Raw genomic sequence first — 17,831 nt, forward strand, 5'->3', positions numbered from 1 at the left:
GCCCGATCGGGGCCCCCAATCCCTGCATCTCTGCCTCCACCACCCTCAGGAACTCCAGCCCATCCAAAATCCGGCTCAAACCCTCATCCCTCACTGGAGGCTCCGAGCTCTACAATTTCTGGTAAAAAGCCTCAAACACCCCTTTCACCCCGTCCGGCTCCTTTACCACCTCTCCCGCCATCTCTCATCCTGTCTATTTCCTTCACTGCCACCTGCCTCAACTGATGCAGAAGCATCCTGTTGGCTATGCTCCATATTCACATAATGCCCCCCTGGCCCTGTGCAGCTGCCCCACCGCCTTTCCTGTGAACACAAGCCCAAACTCCAAATGGAGCTTCTATCTCTCCTTCAGCAGTGCCTCCTCGGGCGCCTCCGAATACTTCCAGTCAACCCTCAGAATGGCCTCGACCAACATCAACCTCTCAGCCTGTTGCTACCTCTTGTGCGCCTGGACCGAGATTAATTCCCCCTTTACCATTGTCTTCAGCGCCTCCCACAAGGTGGAGACAGAAACCTCCCCTGCCTCATTCTGCTCCACATAGTTTCGGATAGCCACCCCACTTCTTGCAAACCTCCTTATCTGCCAATAACCCCACGTCCAACCTCTACTGCAGCCGTTGGGGCCTCGACTTTGCCACCCACAAATCCACCAAATGCAGCGTGGGGTCAGACACCACAATCATCAAATACTCCGATCCAATCACCCCCACCAACAGCAACCTTGTCCAGGACAAAGAAATCAATCCGGACGTGCGAGATGTACAAAAATTTGTCATCCTCGGCCTCTCAAACAGCCACGGATCTGCCCCTCCCATGCACTCCATAAACCTCAACAGCTCCTTTGCCATAGCCGACACCTTCAGGGACTCGGACAGAACCAGTCCGACCTAGGGTCCAGCGCTGTATTAAAATCCCCTCCATAATCAGCCGTTGCGTGTCCAGGTCCGGAGTCTTTGCCAACGCCCACCTCAAAAACTACATATCGTCCCAATTTAGGACATACACATTCACCAGCACCATGGACTCCCATTCCAACCTCCCACTCACATCACAAATCCATCCCCAGGGTTTGTCACTCTTCCCTCGTCACTCAAAAGCCACCCTCTTATTGATCCAACACTGCCACCCCCCTCTTCTTCATATCCAACCCCGAATGGAATACCTGCCCTACCCAACTCTCCTCAACCTCGTCTTGTCTCCCATCTTCAAATGCGTCACCTGAAGAAGCGCCACATCGACCTTCAAACTCCTTAAATGAGCAAAAATGCGAGACCTCTTAATCGGCCCATTCAATCCCCGATCATCCACCGAGAGTTGTTTCTTTGGAACTCTCTTCAAAAGGCAGTGGAAGTAGAGTCTTTGAATATTTTTAAGGCAGGGTGGTAATAATCTTTATTAGTGTCACAGGTATGGGCACTAAACCATGCGCTGGTTTAGCACAGGGCTAAATAGCTGGCTTTTAAAGCAGACCAAGGCAGGCCAGCAGCGCGGGTTCAATTTCCGTACCAGATTCCCTGAACAGGTGCTGGAATGTGGCGACTAGGGGCTTTTCACAGTAACTTCATTTGAAGCCTACTTGTGATAATAAGTGATTTTCATTTCATTTTTCAAGTAGGCTTACATTAACCCTGCAATGAAGTTACTGTGAAAATCCCCTAGTCGCCACGCTCCGGCGCCTGTTCGGGTACACATGGGAGAATTCAGAATGTCCAATTCACCTAACAAGCAGACTTTCGAGACTTGTGGGAGGAAACCCACGCAGACAATGGGAATACGTGCACTGTCTGCACAGGCAGTGACCCAAGCTGGGAATCGAACCTGCAACCCTGCTGCTGTGAAGTAACAATGCTAACCACTGTGCTACCGATAGATAGATACTTGATAGGAAGAGGGTGAAAAGTTATTGGGGTAAGCGGAATGTGGAGCGGAGGTTAAAATCAGATCAACCATGATCTTATTGAATGGCAGAGCAGACTTGAATGGCTAAGTGGCCTCCTCTTGCTCCTAATTCAGAAGTTTGTACCTTCCTTGTGAGAACCAAATCCAGCACTACATTTTAAAAAACTTTTTCATGGGTGTCACTGACGAGACCAGCATTTGCTGCCCATCCTGATTTGTCATTAAACCACCACCTTGTACCGCTACTGTCCACCTGGTGCAGGTAAACCATTCAGTGCTGTTGGGAAGAGAGTTGCAAAATCTTGGTCCCAATTTTAGTCTCTTTAGTAATAAAAGAATATGCTGGAAAACTCAGCAAGCCAGGCAGTATCAGGAGAAGAGAAATAGAATTATCGTTTACGGTCCATAACCTTTCAACTAGCTCTACTGCATGATGGAAAATATAATTTTTTTCCTATTTCACATTCCGTGAATTTGTTCAAAATTTACTGCTGCACTTAAAAGCTTTTTGGACTTGGATGCTGGACTCTAATTTTGAAATAATGGGCGATGGGGTCTGCTATTTGTACTGACATTTGTTTTTTGTAGAAATAGTTTATTACTGGTGGATTTCAGATTTGTACGTGAGATCACTTTCTTATTTCTACTGTCCAAGCCTGAATTTATTATGCATGTGTTTTAAAAAATATAATTGGATGTTGAGCTCCAGAAAAAATCCTAAGTACAGGAGGAAAGCTGTGCTGCTGCATAGTGCTGAAGTTTGTAATGACTAAATTGAATGCAGTAGTTGCCAACAGCATAGATGAGAATTTGAGTGTCAGCAGACAAATCCTAATGCAAGTGCATGATCAGTGAGGCTTTTCAGCAAGTGTGGACAAAATTTGTATTAAATTGTTTAAGGCTCTTTGCAGTGTGCAGAACATAGTTAAATGAATGAGTATATAATAACTTTGTAATTTTTTGTTCAATTACAGGATAATGGATTTGTGCACATACACACACCCATAATAACATCAAATGATTGTGAAGGAGCTGGGGAGCTCTTCCAAATTGAAGTAAGTACTGTCCAGAATTAGAAATTAAGTAGACAGATAATATACAGAAGATTTCATAGAATCCCTATAGTGCAGACATTCGACCCTCTGAAAGTGCACTCTGCCGAGGTCCACTTCCCCGCCCACCCAGCAACTTAACCTGCACATCCATGGACACTAAGGGGCAATTTAGCATAGCCAATCCACCTAACCTGCACATCGTTGGACAGTGAGGAAACCGGAGCACCCAGAGGAAACCCACATAGGCATGAGGAGAACGTCCAAACTCCACACAGACAGTCGACCAAGATTGGAATCGAACCTGGATCCCTGATGCTATGAGGCAACAGTGCTAAACTCTGTGCCACCACATTTCTAAATTTCTCATAGCGCTGATGCACATGCATTGAAAAACCCTACAGTAACCAATCAATTTAATGAACAAGAGCTTGCAGGTTTTCTGTTACTTAAAGCAACTGGATTTGGATTTTGTTTATTGTCGCGTGTACCAAGGTACAGTGAAAAGTATTTTTCTGCGAGCAGCTCAACACTAGTGGTCTGAAATGCAATGGTGTCACTCTAAATTATAATTAGCCGAGCTGAAAAATGATGATGATGTTGATTAGCTCTAATGGAGTTTCATTATCATCAAAGAGACGCCCTAGAGCGTGGTTGCTAGATTTTTCCGCCTCCTGTCTGAAGTGATTGAGTCCTGTTGAGGTAGAATTCTCCAAGCTCAGCTATGTCCTCATTCTCCAAGTAGCAATTGTAGGTGCATGTGTGTGGGTGATCCCACACACTAACATTGTGCTTGAAGTCCAGTGGTCCTGTGAGACATGTTGTGAGATTTATTGCTCGCTCAGTATAATCCAGAAGACTGTAGTAGCCACCTGCTGCTATGCGGCATTTACAAATGCAATGACGAAATGAGTAATTACCACAATATTGAATATTTTGTTGGCGTGTGATATCCATGCCTTAAATACCTCTAGACTTGTCTATTCCAAGATACTCTTGGCTATATTCCCATATTTTACCCTCTATAAACTTGAGGTCATTCAAAACTGGCAACAATCCCATTCCCCTATTGCCCCTGTGCTTGCTGACCTTCAGTGGCTCCCTGTCAAACAATGTCTTAATTTTAAGTTTCTCATCCTTGTCCTCAAACCTCACCTTGGCCTTGCCCTTCTCTGTAATTTCCCACAACCCTCCCAAGATATCTTCACTCCTCTCATTCTGATCTTTTGAGCATTCTCAATCCTCATTGCACCGCCACTGGTGACAATGTCTTCTGTTATCTCGGCCCCAAGGTCTGAAATTCCCTCCCTTCCTCTCCATTTCACTTTTCTCCTTTAGGATACAACTTAAAACCTAGTTATTTAACCAAGCTTTTGGCCATCTGATCAAATACCTCCTCATGTGACTCGTGCCATACTTTGTTTTACATTCTCCCTGTGAAGCGCCATTGGCTTTTATTACGTTAAAGTTCTCCAGAAATGTAAATTGTTCATTTCTATACCTGTTACATAACTATTTTCTACCATCAAAATAAAACAAATCTTACTGTGTACAATGTAAGGAACTGTATTTTCCAATTACAGGTAGGTTTTACATGTGTAACTTATGTATACTTTATATGATTTAAAGAACAAAGTATTATTTTAAACAGCACATTGCAAGAATATACTTATTAAAAATGCACTTTACACCATAATATCAAAGATACAAGAAGGTAAAGGAGCAAAACCCATATTCCATGAGTGCTGTAGAAATAAGAATGAAGTTGTCACTCAATTTAGCCAACTAAAATAGAGCCATAATCAACAGAGTAAATACAATATTGAGTTGTATATTCAAATCCATGAACTCCAAGCCAGGATGCTATAGGGTAAGCTGTACACTGCTTTGGTCAAACCTCACTTTGAATATTGTCTTTAATTCGGCTGACCAAGACACAAAAGTAGGAAGCAGTGCAAAGAAAATAGCCATAAAATCAGACCCCAACATCAGAGGTCTGAATGTGTGGAAGAACTAGCAATCCTTGGGCTTTTCAGTCCACAAAGGAATCATCTGAGAGGTGATTTTATAAGACCATAAGACATATGAGCAGAATTAGGCCATTCAGCCCATCGATTCTGTTCCGCCATTCAATCATGACTGATATGTTTCTCATCCCCATTCTCCTGCCTTCTCCGCATAATCCCTAATCCCCTTATTAATCAAGAACCTATCTATCTCTGTCTTAAAGACACTCAGTGATTTGGCCTCCACAACCTTCTGCGCAAAGAGTTCCACAGATTCACCACCCTCTAGCTGAAGAAATTCCTCCTCATCTCAGTTTTAAAGGATCATCCCCCAGCCTCGGGCTCTAATTTTTCCTACAAGTGGAAACACCCTCTCCACGTCCACTCTATCTCAGCCTCTCAGTATCCTGTAAAGTCCCCCTTCATCCTTCTAAACTCTTGAGTACAGACCCAGAGTCCTCAACTGCTCCTCGTATGACAAGCTCTTCATTCCGGGGATCCATCTTTTCCACAGTAACTTCATTGCAGTGTTAATGTATGCCTACTTGTGACAATAAAGATTATTATTATTATTATTGTTGTTGCAAACCTCCTCTGGACCCTTTCCTAGACCGGCACATCCTTCCTTAGATAGGGGGCCCAAAACTGCACACAGTATGCCAAATGGGGTCTGACCAGAGCCTTATACAGCTTCAGAAGTACATCCCTGTTCTTGTATTCTAGCCCTCTCGACATGAATGCTGATGTTGCATTTGCCTTCCTAGCCGCTGACTGACCCTGCATATTAACCTTAAGATAATCTTGAACCAGGACTCCTAAGCCCCTTTGTGCTTCTGATTTCCTAAGCATTTTCCCATTTAGAAAATAGTCTATTTTCTAAAATCTATACCTCCATTCTTCCTACCAAAGTTCATAACCTCACATTTTTCCACATTGCATTCCATCTGCCACTTTGTCCACTCTCCTAGCCTGTCCAAGTTCTTCTACACCCCCCCGCTTCCTCAATATTACTTGTCCCTCTACATATCTTTGTATCATCTGAAAATGTAGCAACAGTGCCCTCGGTTCCTTCTTCCAGATCATTGTATGTATATTGTGAAAAGCTGTGGTCCCGACACCGACCCTTGAGGCACACTACTAGTCACCGGCTGCCATCCTGAAAAATACCCCTTTATCCCCACTTTAATAGATTTTATTAAAATATACAATGAATAAAGAGTTGGATCAGTAAATTTACTTTAGACTAAGTACTTGAGTAGGACCAAGGGATACAGATTAAACTAATTAAGAACAAGATTAGGATGCACGTCTAGCAGTTTTTCTGTATCTAGGGTGATCAATACATGAAATTAATTTCCAAAACCTCTGGATTAATTTAAGCAATAATTTGGTTTCTTCCCAATTGCATATTGGAAAGACCAAAACCTTTGGTTTGAAGTCTCCACCACGAATTCTATTCCATAACCACTTACTCCATCCCACCAAGGCCCGGACCAAGGGGATGCACAAGATGCAAAACACCGGAGCCTGTGCCTTAAGAGGGTCTGGGCTCATGATACCGAAGACAGTCAAAAAGACAAACACAAAATGCTGTCGGGAGAAGATCATATACTGAATAGCAGACGGGTGATTGGCAGTGACAGGTTGACGTGCTAGGCAGTTCACAGTTGCGACTTTGTAGTGATACGGTCATGCGTTGGACGTAGGGGATTGAAACCCTGTGTTGAGGGACTGGTTGGTTTGTGACAGGATCACTTGTAAAAGGCCTGATGGGTGACAGTTAGTCAGGGTCACGTGTTGAGCGCATTGAGGCATTGGGAGTGGAGGGATTTGAGGGAATGGGAGGCAGCCATGAAGCGGTGAAGAGCAATGGAGGAGGCAGCAAAAGAGCTGTTGGAATCAGACCGCGTTATACAAGTCAGATCAAACATTATCAATCTGGGGGGGGGGTGGGGGGCAGTAGTGTTGGACAGGTTTGGAGAGTGACAAATATGACACCATTGTTCAAGAAAGGATGGTGTAAGGAGTTTTCTAGTAACTATAGACCAGTCAGTTTAACTTCAGTGGTGTGTAAGGTTAATCAGGCAAAATCAGCACTTGGAGAGGTTTGAGTTAATTAAGGAGAACCAGCACAGATTTCTAAAAGGCAGATCGTGCTTGACTAATGTTGCTAACTTTTGGTTGGTTCAATTGGCTCTGTTTTATAACCTTTGCTCTAGAGTCGCCAGGTATCTTTCTGATACCGCCACGAGGTTCAAGTTCAAGTAATGATCAATAACTCAATACACCAATTAATAAGATTCAAATCAAAGCACATTTATTATACACAGTAAATCACTACTCATGCATAAACTCTACTTTCTAAGCTATTTCTTTCACTAACAGGCCTATACTTAGCTTCGGACTGGCCCACCAGGTCAGGGGAACAAATGGCCTTTCGTTCGGGTTCTGAGACTGCGGGATTCAAAAGCTGATATGGACTGGTAGCTAGGAGCGCCTATCTCGTAGCGAGCGTTGACTTGAGACTTGCGTTCTTGGAGGCAGCTGGACAGGTCACTGTCAAGGGTTGGTTCGCGTTGCTGAGTGACCCTGTAAAGAAGGATGATTTGAACTTGGGGGCTTTACTTTATAGTTCCCAGGGGCTTCCCGCCTTTCGGGGCGGACCCCGTACCTGGTTTCAAGTGATTGGACTTTGTTCCAATCACTTGGTTTGATTTCTCCAATACTGGAGCTGTTCCCTGATCGTTGGGCGGTCTTTAAGTGTCAGTTAACCTCTTTTGTGTTGGCTCCTGCTGGCGCCGAGGAGTCTGGCTTGGCCTTGTTTACCTCAAATGTTTCGATTGTTCCCGGGGATCGCTCATTACTATGTAGATAGCTGTTACATTACTATGCAGATGGCTGCTTGTATTGATGCTGTCTGGGCTTTTGCAGAGTCTAATACACAGTAAACTTGCACCTGCTAGTTTTTGCCTGTGTTGGCTGAATTTCTCTTCAGCCTTTGCTGTTCTCCATTTTACATCTGGAAGTGGCCAACCCAGGTGGCTACACTCCCTCCTTGTGATCCTAACGCGAAGCACGAAGGATCACGTAACTGCGTTGTCTTCATTCCCTGACCCGGTGAGCACTCTTCTATGGCCTCTACACTGACCATAACTATGCAAGAAAATTTTAACTGACAATTCTAAGTGGCGCTATGTCAAAACAGGGACATGCATTATAAAATAAGAAAAACGGTACCTCTAACTGTCCTTAATAAACTACACTCACTCAAACATTCAATCATACTAACTTCTTAAACAATACACACAAAACCATGGTGGCATTATTCACGTTTTTCCTGGCTTGGCAGTCAAGCTCAGGATTTGTACGATTGCTCATGGAACACATTTATTTATTCACAAAAAAAACGCAAACAAATGTTCTTTATTATAGATCGCAAGGGTCTGGTCATAACCGAAAATAGGAGATATTATCCTATATACCGGGCGCGAGCGCGGTAGGCTCTCCTTCGCCATTTCCTCAGACGAATAGTCTGCACGATGCAGCAGAGTATCGCCAATACTCGTAGGCATTCTATCAAGTAGGACAGGGAGTACCAGGTTATAAATCTGTCACACCAAGAAGGTGTGGTGTCGCTTGTGACTGGGCTCTGGGTGCTATGGGGAAGTGAATCAATGGCTGGAGGGGTTGGGGTCAGGGGGTTCACGTTTGCGCGCAACCAAATGTTCATTAGGGTGATGAGCAACACTGAGGATGTCCTCATGGTTCTTCTTTCTCTTCTCTTCTCTGGAGCTTCTGGGGTTCTGTGGGATCAAGCATAGTGTCTGTTACTATCTTGGTTTAATATCTCGTCTGTTAGTATGTCTGTTCTTCAGTACCAATTCTCCCTTTACAATTTGTCGCCATGTGTGACTCCCTCATTTATTTTTTTTAACCGAATATTCAGGACAAGACACACTTAACAATACTGAAACAGTGCGAGCCGTCTCGCAGGCTGTGTGATTTACCATCCAAATGTTTGAGGATGTAAATAGCATAGGGATGGCAACCTAAGGGTCACCTGAAACAAAATAAACATTTTTGAACGAAAATTGCCGAAATGAGGTGCGTATCGGCCGCGACGGGTAAGATTTGGATGGAATCCCCGGGTAGGACGGCGACCAATGCCGTGTGTGCTCTACCCGAGCGTAGCTGACCAGAGGGGGGTTCCCAGGCAGGGCGGGTCCCAATGCCGTTTCTCCATTGCCTGAGCAACCAACAAGAACCGGCAAGAAAAGTAGTCATCGTGGGGGTTGCTGTATTGGTTCTTCCTTCGAACCAGAAGGGCAGTTACGAACGGGGGTCTGTGTTTCTGTCGACAGACTAGTTCCACTGAACTGACGTCTGGGACATTAACAAGTCTCTGTGGACAGACTAGTTCCTCTGAACTAGCGTCCGGGACAAACTAGTTTCTCTGACTGCCAGTGGGCGTCAGAAGGGTGGCATTGGGCTGTGAAATTTTTTTTTCCGGGCGTACATACAACATTTAACAATACAACTGCAAACAACATTAAACATGCTGCAGATTCCATCAGAAAGGACAGCGTTTTCTCCCAAGCAGTTCCTTTTTACAACATCATCTGGACACCTGTTATCGGTTGCGAACAGGGTCGCAAAGGGGTTCTCGTTTTGGGAGTCAGACTCAAATTCGTCATCTTCTCCCGGATGCCAAGCTCTCGAGTGTTTTTAGAGCGGATAGGGCTGCATGGTGTGATCTGGGATCCGTCTCGTCATTCCGGACGAGTCTGTATGAGTTATTTCGGTGCCAAAAGGTGGTGTCTAGTTCTGTGGGGACGGAATCGGGGTCGTCATTGTAGGTCGGTGGTGGGGTTTGTTTAGGAAAGTGATCATGAAGGGATCACTCGAATCATGGTCAGATACGCTGGGTGTGGGTCCTGTTGCATGGGGACAGTGGGAGGCGTGCTGTGGCTATTGTCCGAGTCACAGTCGCTGTCGCCGCTGCTACAGTCTGTGGGCGATCCGGGGTGGAGTGTATAGCTCGGGGGTGGAGTCGGGGTTGAGTCCGTGGCTGGGCTGGACGTGTTGGGGGAGGGTAGGGTTACGTTGGCTGTGGGTGGGGCGTGGTCTGCTGCGTCGAGCATGACGTGGTGTGTGTGGATCGACTGTGTTCCATATGCCTTCAGCTGATTGATATGGATCCATGCAGTCTTTCCTTTGGGATACTTTATTTTGTAGACGGAAGGGCTGACTTTGTCCGCAATGGAGTACGGACCCCAATACTTCGGTGACAGGAATGTGCTGGAATTGTATACGGAGAGCATGACTTGCTGTCCTACACTGAACTCAGTCGCATGCACTGTCTTATCGAAACAGGCCTTGCTCTGTTTCTTTCTTGTGCCCAATTTCACTGCGGCTGTTAGCTGAGCCGTTTTAACATTCTGTACCAGTTGTTCCACTGCTTTCTCGTATGTGAGGGCCGTCACCTCGGGGCTGGTCAAATCTAATCCCAATAAAAATTCTGTGCCTTTCATGGGGCGTCCGGTCATGAGGGTGTGTGGGGTGTAACCTGTAGATGTTGAAACCGTATTTCACAAAAACATCAGCGCAAAAGGGAGGACTGAATCCCAAGTGGTGTTGTTTTGCTGGACTATTTTTCTGAGGGTTGATTTTAGGGTCCGATTCATGCGCTCCACGATACCACTCGACTGGGGGTGGTACGAGATGTGGAATTTTGGGGTAATGCCAAATATCGTGAGGACGTTCTTCATGACACGTCCCGTAAAATGGGAACCTTCGTCGGATTCAATGCTGTGGGGGAGTCCCCATCTCGTAAAGATGTGGTGGGTTAAAATCTTGGCTGTGGTCTTTGCCGTGTTCGTTCTGGATGGGAATGCTTCCACCCATTTTGTAAACGTGTCTATCACCACGAGTACATACTTATAACCATTCCTGCAAGGGGGCAATGGTCCAATATAATCAATCTGGAGGTTAGTCCAGGGGCCATTAACGGGTCGGGTGTGATTAAGCTGAGCCTTTTTGGCATATCTGTCCGGATTGTTCTGGCCACAGATGAGGCAATTCGCAACATAGTGAGTTACATCGTCTTTTAAACTCGGCCACTAACAGAGCTGCCTGAGGTGGGCTGTAGTGGGATCAATTCCCTGATGTCCATGACTGTCATGGAACAAACAAATGAGCTGATTCCTGTCCTGTTCAGGAACCACACAAAGGGTGTCTTTTAACACCACACCGTCATGTGTGGTCAGAGCATTTTTAAACCTATCGTAAGGTGCCATAAATTTTCCTTTTAAATTCTCCCTGAGATTGCTATCCTGCTTATGGGCCTGCATTAACTCCTCGATATTAGTCTGCGAGACCTGAACCGCATTCACTGGTGCGCTTTCGGGGGGTGTCCAAAAATATACGTGCCTGGAATCTGCTTTTGCCAGTGCGTCGGCTTTTACATTTCCAGGGGGGGGGGGGGAGGAACAATGGTGACTACGAACTTTAACTGTTCCAAAAGTCCTGCCATGGGCTTTTTCTAGAATGTGACGGAGCAATGGGGCTGAAGGGAGGGGTTTTCCGTTTGCGGAAACGAATCCTCTTGCTTTCCACAGGGGTAGGAATTCCGTAAGGCTGTTGCGGACATAGAGGCTGTCCGAATATATGTCTGCTGGGCTGGGGAAGGAATCTGGGTATTCCACTATGTATGTGATGGCCGCAAGTTCTGCAGCCTGCGCGCCTAAGTGTCCTGGTAGTTTTATTGCTATTTCTTCTAGGGCGCGTTCCTGCGCGTCCTCGACGTAAATGCCGCATACTGTTATGCGCTTCCCTTCTAATATTGTGGAAGATCCATCCATATATATCCTAATGGGTTTGCGCGTGTCTGTGTGCTTGGGGCTCTGGGTTGAACTACCTATCTTTCTGGGGGGTGTTTTGCAATAAAGGGGCCTGTGTTGTGGTGCGGTGAGATGATTTCACATTCATGGGAGTTCCGGGGTACTGTAGGTTATCTGCTAAGAAAGTGTGGTTCTTGGTCCTTTTAACAGTGATGCCCCGTCCCTGCAAAAGAAGGGTCCATCTGGCTGCTCTTATTTGACTGACTGTACCGTCCTTGGGTCGTCCGTCCAGTAAAAGTTGGGTGGGGGTGTGTTCTGTGAGGGTTGTGATGGGGTTCCGTCCAGTTATGTAAGAAAAATACTGAACTGCCCACAGACCTGCGAGCAGGAGCCTTTCACAGGCTGAAAATCTCTGCTGCACAGCATCTGAAACTCTGGAGGCGTAAGCCACGGGCCTTAACTATTCGTGCCGTTCCTGGAGGAGCACTACCGAAAGGGTGCGGTCTGTGCTTGCTACCTCTATAGCGTAAGGGGAAAGCGGGTCTGGAACTTATAGTGCGGGGGCTGCTATGAGTGCTCTTTTCAACGAGTCCACAGCATCCGTATGCTGCGGACGCAATTCCCAGGGGGCTCCTTTCTTTAGGAGGTCTGAGAGGGGTGCTGCCTTGCTGGCAAAACCGTCAATTGGTTTTGGCAATAGCCAACCAGTCCTAAAAACGACCGAAGGGCTGAAACGTTCTGGGGAAGGGGCAATTTGGCAATCGAGTCAATTCTTTTGTGCTCGATCTCGCGTTTACCATGTGTGATAATTGTACCCAAATATATCACCTTGTTTTCCAAAATCTGGGCCTTTTTGGGGTTAACTTTACATCCAATCACTTGTAGGAGTTCCAGCAGTTCGGACAGAAGCTCGATGTGCTTCTGTGTCTGTCTGCAGTAGTAGGTCGTCTACATACTGGACCAGACATTCGGGGCAAGAAAATTTGGCGAAACCATTTGCCAGCTGTCGGTGGAAAATGGAGGGGAGTTGTGGAATCCTTGTGGAAGGCATGTCCACGTGTACTGCTGATTTTTAAACATGAAGGCAAATTTGTATTGGCACGCTTTTGCCAATGGAATGGACCAGAATCCATTACTGACGTCCAAAACCGTAAAGAATTGTGAGTTGAGTCCCTGTTTAAGCATGTTCTCGGGACTTGTGGCTACCGTGGGGGCTGCTGCGTGGGTGACTTTGTTGAGTTCCCGGTAATCGATGGTCAGTCGCCACGATCCATCGGGCTTTCTCAGTTGCCAAATCGGGGCATTATTCGTGGAGGCTACTGATCGGAGTACGCCCTGCTCTAATAAGCTGTCGATAACTTATTGCGATTTCTCCCTCTGCCTCTTGAGAAAATCCATATTGCTTTTGGGGTCTAGGGTCAGGTCCTGTGATTTGAACGGAACCAGTCATCCGGCCAAAGTCGTGTTTATGGGTCGCGAATGCTGTTTTGTTCTTTTGTAAAACTGCCCTAACCTGCTTGTCCGTGCTAATCATAGTCGGGTCAAACCAAAATTCGATACTGCGCTAATCTTGTTTGCATATTCTCCTATGGTGAGCGTTACGGGGGCTCTTGCGGATTTTGCCATTCTCCAGACACGCTGGTTGACTGGATCAAAGGACAGATTGTGGGAATTCATAAAATCTATGCCTAAAATGTGTTCTGCTGTGTGGGGTAGATCAACTAAAACTATGGGGTGATTGGTGGTGATGTTGCCGATTTGAATGGGTACAGGGGCTGTGAAGTGTCCCTGCTGTGAGTGGCCTGTAAAGCCGCTAAGGGTGATGGTGGCTGTAGTGGGCCACGTGTCCTTTTGAAACATGGTGGAGGAATTGATCGTGGTGCGGGACCCTCCTACGTCCCAAAGAAACTCTGGGCTGTCCCCGTATTTTTGCTGCAACTACCGGTCGTCCGGACCTATCCCAAAGGGTGTCGCAGACCCAACTGGGGGAGCCCGAACACCGTCAGTCCGTTCCGTTCAGGTCCGTCTGATCTGAACGGGTGCTCACACTGTGTATGGGCTCTGTCTTATTCTTATTCAGAGTGCCTGCCTGCTGGGCTCTCTGTTGCTTTTATGGGGCATTCCATTCTCTTGCAAAGTGTCCCAACTGTCCACAGTTGTAACACTCCTGTGACTTTTGTGGGGGGCTGTTCTTACCTTCATTTACTCATGCGGGGTTCTGATGTGCCTTAACTGCGTGTATGTCTGCTTCTGGCTGCTGTTCTTCAGGATTTTTATTCGTGGGTTTGTTTTGAACAGATTGCTCCCAGGTGCGGGACAATCTTTTTACAACCCATTTCTCATTATGAGCCTCCTCTGAGGGATCATAATTGGCTTCAGCTTTTCGTCCTGTTTCGGTGGCATGGGAGATAAGGGTGCGGGTCCATTTGGCCATGTTGTCTGGGGACAAATTAGTGCGGTCTAAGTCTCCGAAAACTGCTGCGAAATGGATCCACAAGCCTCCAGCAAACGCTGTGGGATGCTCGGTTTTCTTTTGCCTGCACTTATTGAGGCTGTCTATGGGGTCACCCCTGTTATACCCGATCGCGTCTAGGATCGCGGTTTGCATTTCTGCAAGGGTGCCTCCTCCTACATTCTGTGGGTTGAGAAGGGCTGCTACGACCGAAGGGTCTAGACTCAAAACTGTGAGCTTTACATGCTCTCGCTCATCCAGGCCGTACATGGTAGCCTGCTGTTTTACTCTGGCCAAGAAGTGGTGGGGGTCTGAGGTGGGGAGGAACGTTTTGATTTTATCGCACGCGTCCCATAATTGGGTGACTTAAGGGGGTGGTGTACAGAAATTCCGTGTCGTCCGATGTGGCTGTGCGGTGTGTGGTGACTGGGTTCATTAGAGCCTGAACTATCTGCTCTGTGGGGGGTTGGGCGCTTTTCTCTTCTGGGGCTTTCCCTGTGCACATGTTCCCTGAACATATCTCTGCGCTGTCTCACTCAATTCTTCCCAATCAGGGCCGTCTTCCTCATCTAGCTGTGATCCAAAGGTTTCCTGGAATCCTTTTTGAACTGAAAGCAGAGATTGCAGTTCTGCAATCTGCTTCCGGCACTTTGCGTGGTCTAATGAGCTTTGTCTTTGCTCCGTGGTGGCAGCATGGAGTGCTCTTAACGCTGCCTTCAGGTCACTACACTGCCTCTGCAAGGCCTCTACCTGCTTCTCGGTTTCCTCTCGTACCAGGACTGCACGTTGTGTGTCCTAATAGGCCTTTTCGTACTGGGATTGGAAGCTGCTTAAGTGCGCCAGACAAGACTGGTGTGCCCCCTTGGCATCATCCACCTCTCTGTCCTTTGCTGCTAATTTCCTCCTCAACTCTACGTTCTCTTTCTCTACCTCACTGACATCGACCTTGCTCATTCGATGTATGCCTTCTATCTCTTTCCGGAGCGTCCTAACGGCCTCCTCTGTGCCTCGCAATTGTGCCAAACAGGACACGATTGCCATCGGCTCGCGAGCTTTTCCTAAGCTCTTCTTGTGAATCTCGCTCAGGTTCTCCCACCAAGTATGTCCTATACTCCCGGGACCTGTTCCCTCATTTTCACAGAATTCGTTCCAAAGGGGCCATCCTTTCCCTTTGAGGTACTTCCTGATTTCCTCTTCCCAAACGGGACACTGTCCTACTTTGCTGCTGCTCGCTGCGACCACAAATTCTTCGGGGTTCATGAGGCGTTGCATTGCCATCTTTCTTATCTGAATACTTCTCTTAAAATTTGGAACGAGGAGTATTAAGGCGGTTCTGTAATTACGGGTACGGCTTTGCTATTTTCCGGAATACAAACTCCCGACAGTTTTGTCGCAACAAAAATCTATCAGTATTACCTTATTGGCCTGTTAGTTACGCATGCATTAACACACTTCCGAATTATGAGGATTGATCAGAACTGCTTGAACACCTGTGGTTTTTCTGTTCCCAATTGGATTTCTAATTCAGATTTTTGGGTTCTCCCGGAGTGGTTAAGCCACTTCTCGATCGGGTCCCGTCAGGATGTCACCAGTAATATGTTGCTAACTTTTGGTTGGTTCAATTGGCTCTGTTTTATAACCTTTGCTCTCGAGTCGCCAGGTATCTTTATGATACCGCCACAAGGTTCAAGTTCAAGTAATGATCAATAACTCAATACACCAATTAGTAAGATTCAAATCAAAGCACATTTATTATACACAGTAAATCACTACTCATGCATAAACTCTACTTTCTAAGCTATTTCTATCACTAACAGGCCTATACTTAGCTTCGGACTGGCCCACCAGGTCAGGGGAACAAATGGCCTTTCGTTCAGGTTCTGAGTCTGCGGGATTCAAAAGCTGATATGGACTGGTAGCTAGGAGCGCCTATCTCGTAGTGAGCGTTGACTTGAGACTTCCGTTCTTGGAGGCAGCTGGACAGGTCACTGTCAAGGGTTGGTTCACGTTGCTGAGTGACCCTGTAAAGAAGGATGATTTGAACTTGGGGGCTTTACTTTATAGTTCCCAGGGGCTTCCCACCTTTTGGGGCGGACCCCGTACCTGGTTTCAAGTGATTGGACTTTGTTCCAATCGCTTGGTTCGATTTCTCCAATACTGGAGCTGTTCCCTGATCGTTGGGCGGTCTTTAAGTGTCAGTTAACCTCTTTTGCGTTGGCTCCTGCTGGTGCCGAGGAGTCTGGCTTGGCCTTGTTTACCTCAAATGTTTCGATTGTTCCCGGGGATCGCTCATTACTATGTAGATGGCTGCTACATTACTATGCAGATGGCTGCTTGTATCGATGCTGTCTGGGCTTTTGCAGAGTCTAATACACAGTAAACTTGCACCTGCTAGTTTTTGCCTATGTTGGCTGAATTTCCCTTCAGCCTTTGCTGTTCTCCATTTTACGTTGGGAAGTGGCCTACCCAGGTGGCTACACTGATCGACAGGAATTGAATTTATTGATGAAGAGAATGCACTGGTTGTTGGCTGTAGGCATTTTAAGAAAGGGTTTGACAATATCTCTCAAAAAGCCTGTTAACAGAATTGAAGGACATTGAATTGGAGGGTCATTGTCAATTTGGATAAAAAATTGGTGTAAGGACCAAGTGCGGTAGTTATTCTTCATACTGGAGGATGGTAGGGAGTGGTGTGTCCCCAAAGGTCAGTGCCAGCACCATTGCGTTTCTATATATAAATGACTTGATTATTGGAATACAAAGTAAAATTTCACAACTTGATGACGATACCAAACTTGGCAGTGTGGCAAGCATTAAGAATGATGGCATCAACTGCACCATGACAGATAGGGTAGCAGAATGGAATTTAGTACAGATAAGTACGAAGTGAAGTTAAAACGTATGTGCAGGGTCAGAAGGACCTGGGGATTTGTTTATGGATCTTTGAAGGTTGCAGGACGTGTAGAGAAAATAATTAGCAAAGCATGTATGTTCTTATGATTCATAAATAGAGGTATTGAGTGCCAAAGGTGGGATTTACTGCTGATGTTTCTAAAGTTCTGGTGGAATATTGCACCCAGTTCTGGTCACCACGGCTGCGAGGAAGTAAGAGGCTCCAGAGGAAGAGATTTACCAGAGTGGTTTCATGATGAAAGATTTTAGTTAACAGGTTCAGTTGGAGAAGCTGGGGTTGTTCTCCTTAGAGCATGGGAGGTCAAGGGGAGATTTAATGGAGGGGTACAAGATCATGTACGGTTTAGATAAGGTGATAGTATTAGGCTCACGATACAAGGATTAGAGGGCACAGGTTTAAAGTTTTGGACAAGAGCTGCCGGACGATGTGTCAAAGAGCTTTGGGTTGGGGGGGCAAAACCCACGCAAACACAGGGAGAATGTGTAAACTCCACACGGACAGTGACCCAGAGCCAGGATCGAACCTGGGACCTCGGCGCATGAGGGTGAAGTGCTAACCACTGCGCCGCCTGGGTGTCGCTGTCTAAGCTTGAGAAAAGTTTTTTTTTAATGTACTGCCTGCATCTATGGACTAAAATTGTACAGGTATATTAACACTTGAGCTGTTATA

The 17,831-nt window shown here is 46.3% G+C and overlaps 1 protein-coding gene across 2 annotated transcripts in view; it reads left to right on the plus strand.

Annotated features, from left to right (window-relative positions):
* Positions 1-17,831, plus strand: part of nars2 (asparaginyl-tRNA synthetase 2, mitochondrial) — a 113,704-nt gene that overhangs the window by 38,980 nt on the left and 56,893 nt on the right. For both annotated transcript variants that reach the window (XM_072476565.1, XM_072476566.1), the window contains exon 5: positions 2,874-2,954. In XM_072476565.1, coding sequence (XP_072332666.1) covers positions 2,874-2,954 — 81 coding nt within the window. The remainder of the gene's footprint in view (positions 1-2,873; positions 2,955-17,831) is intronic.

The sequence above is a fragment of the Scyliorhinus torazame genome, chromosome 15, assembly GCF_047496885.1.
Source record: "Scyliorhinus torazame isolate Kashiwa2021f chromosome 15, sScyTor2.1, whole genome shotgun sequence".
NCBI classification, from domain to species: domain Eukaryota; kingdom Metazoa; phylum Chordata; class Chondrichthyes; order Carcharhiniformes; family Scyliorhinidae; genus Scyliorhinus; species Scyliorhinus torazame.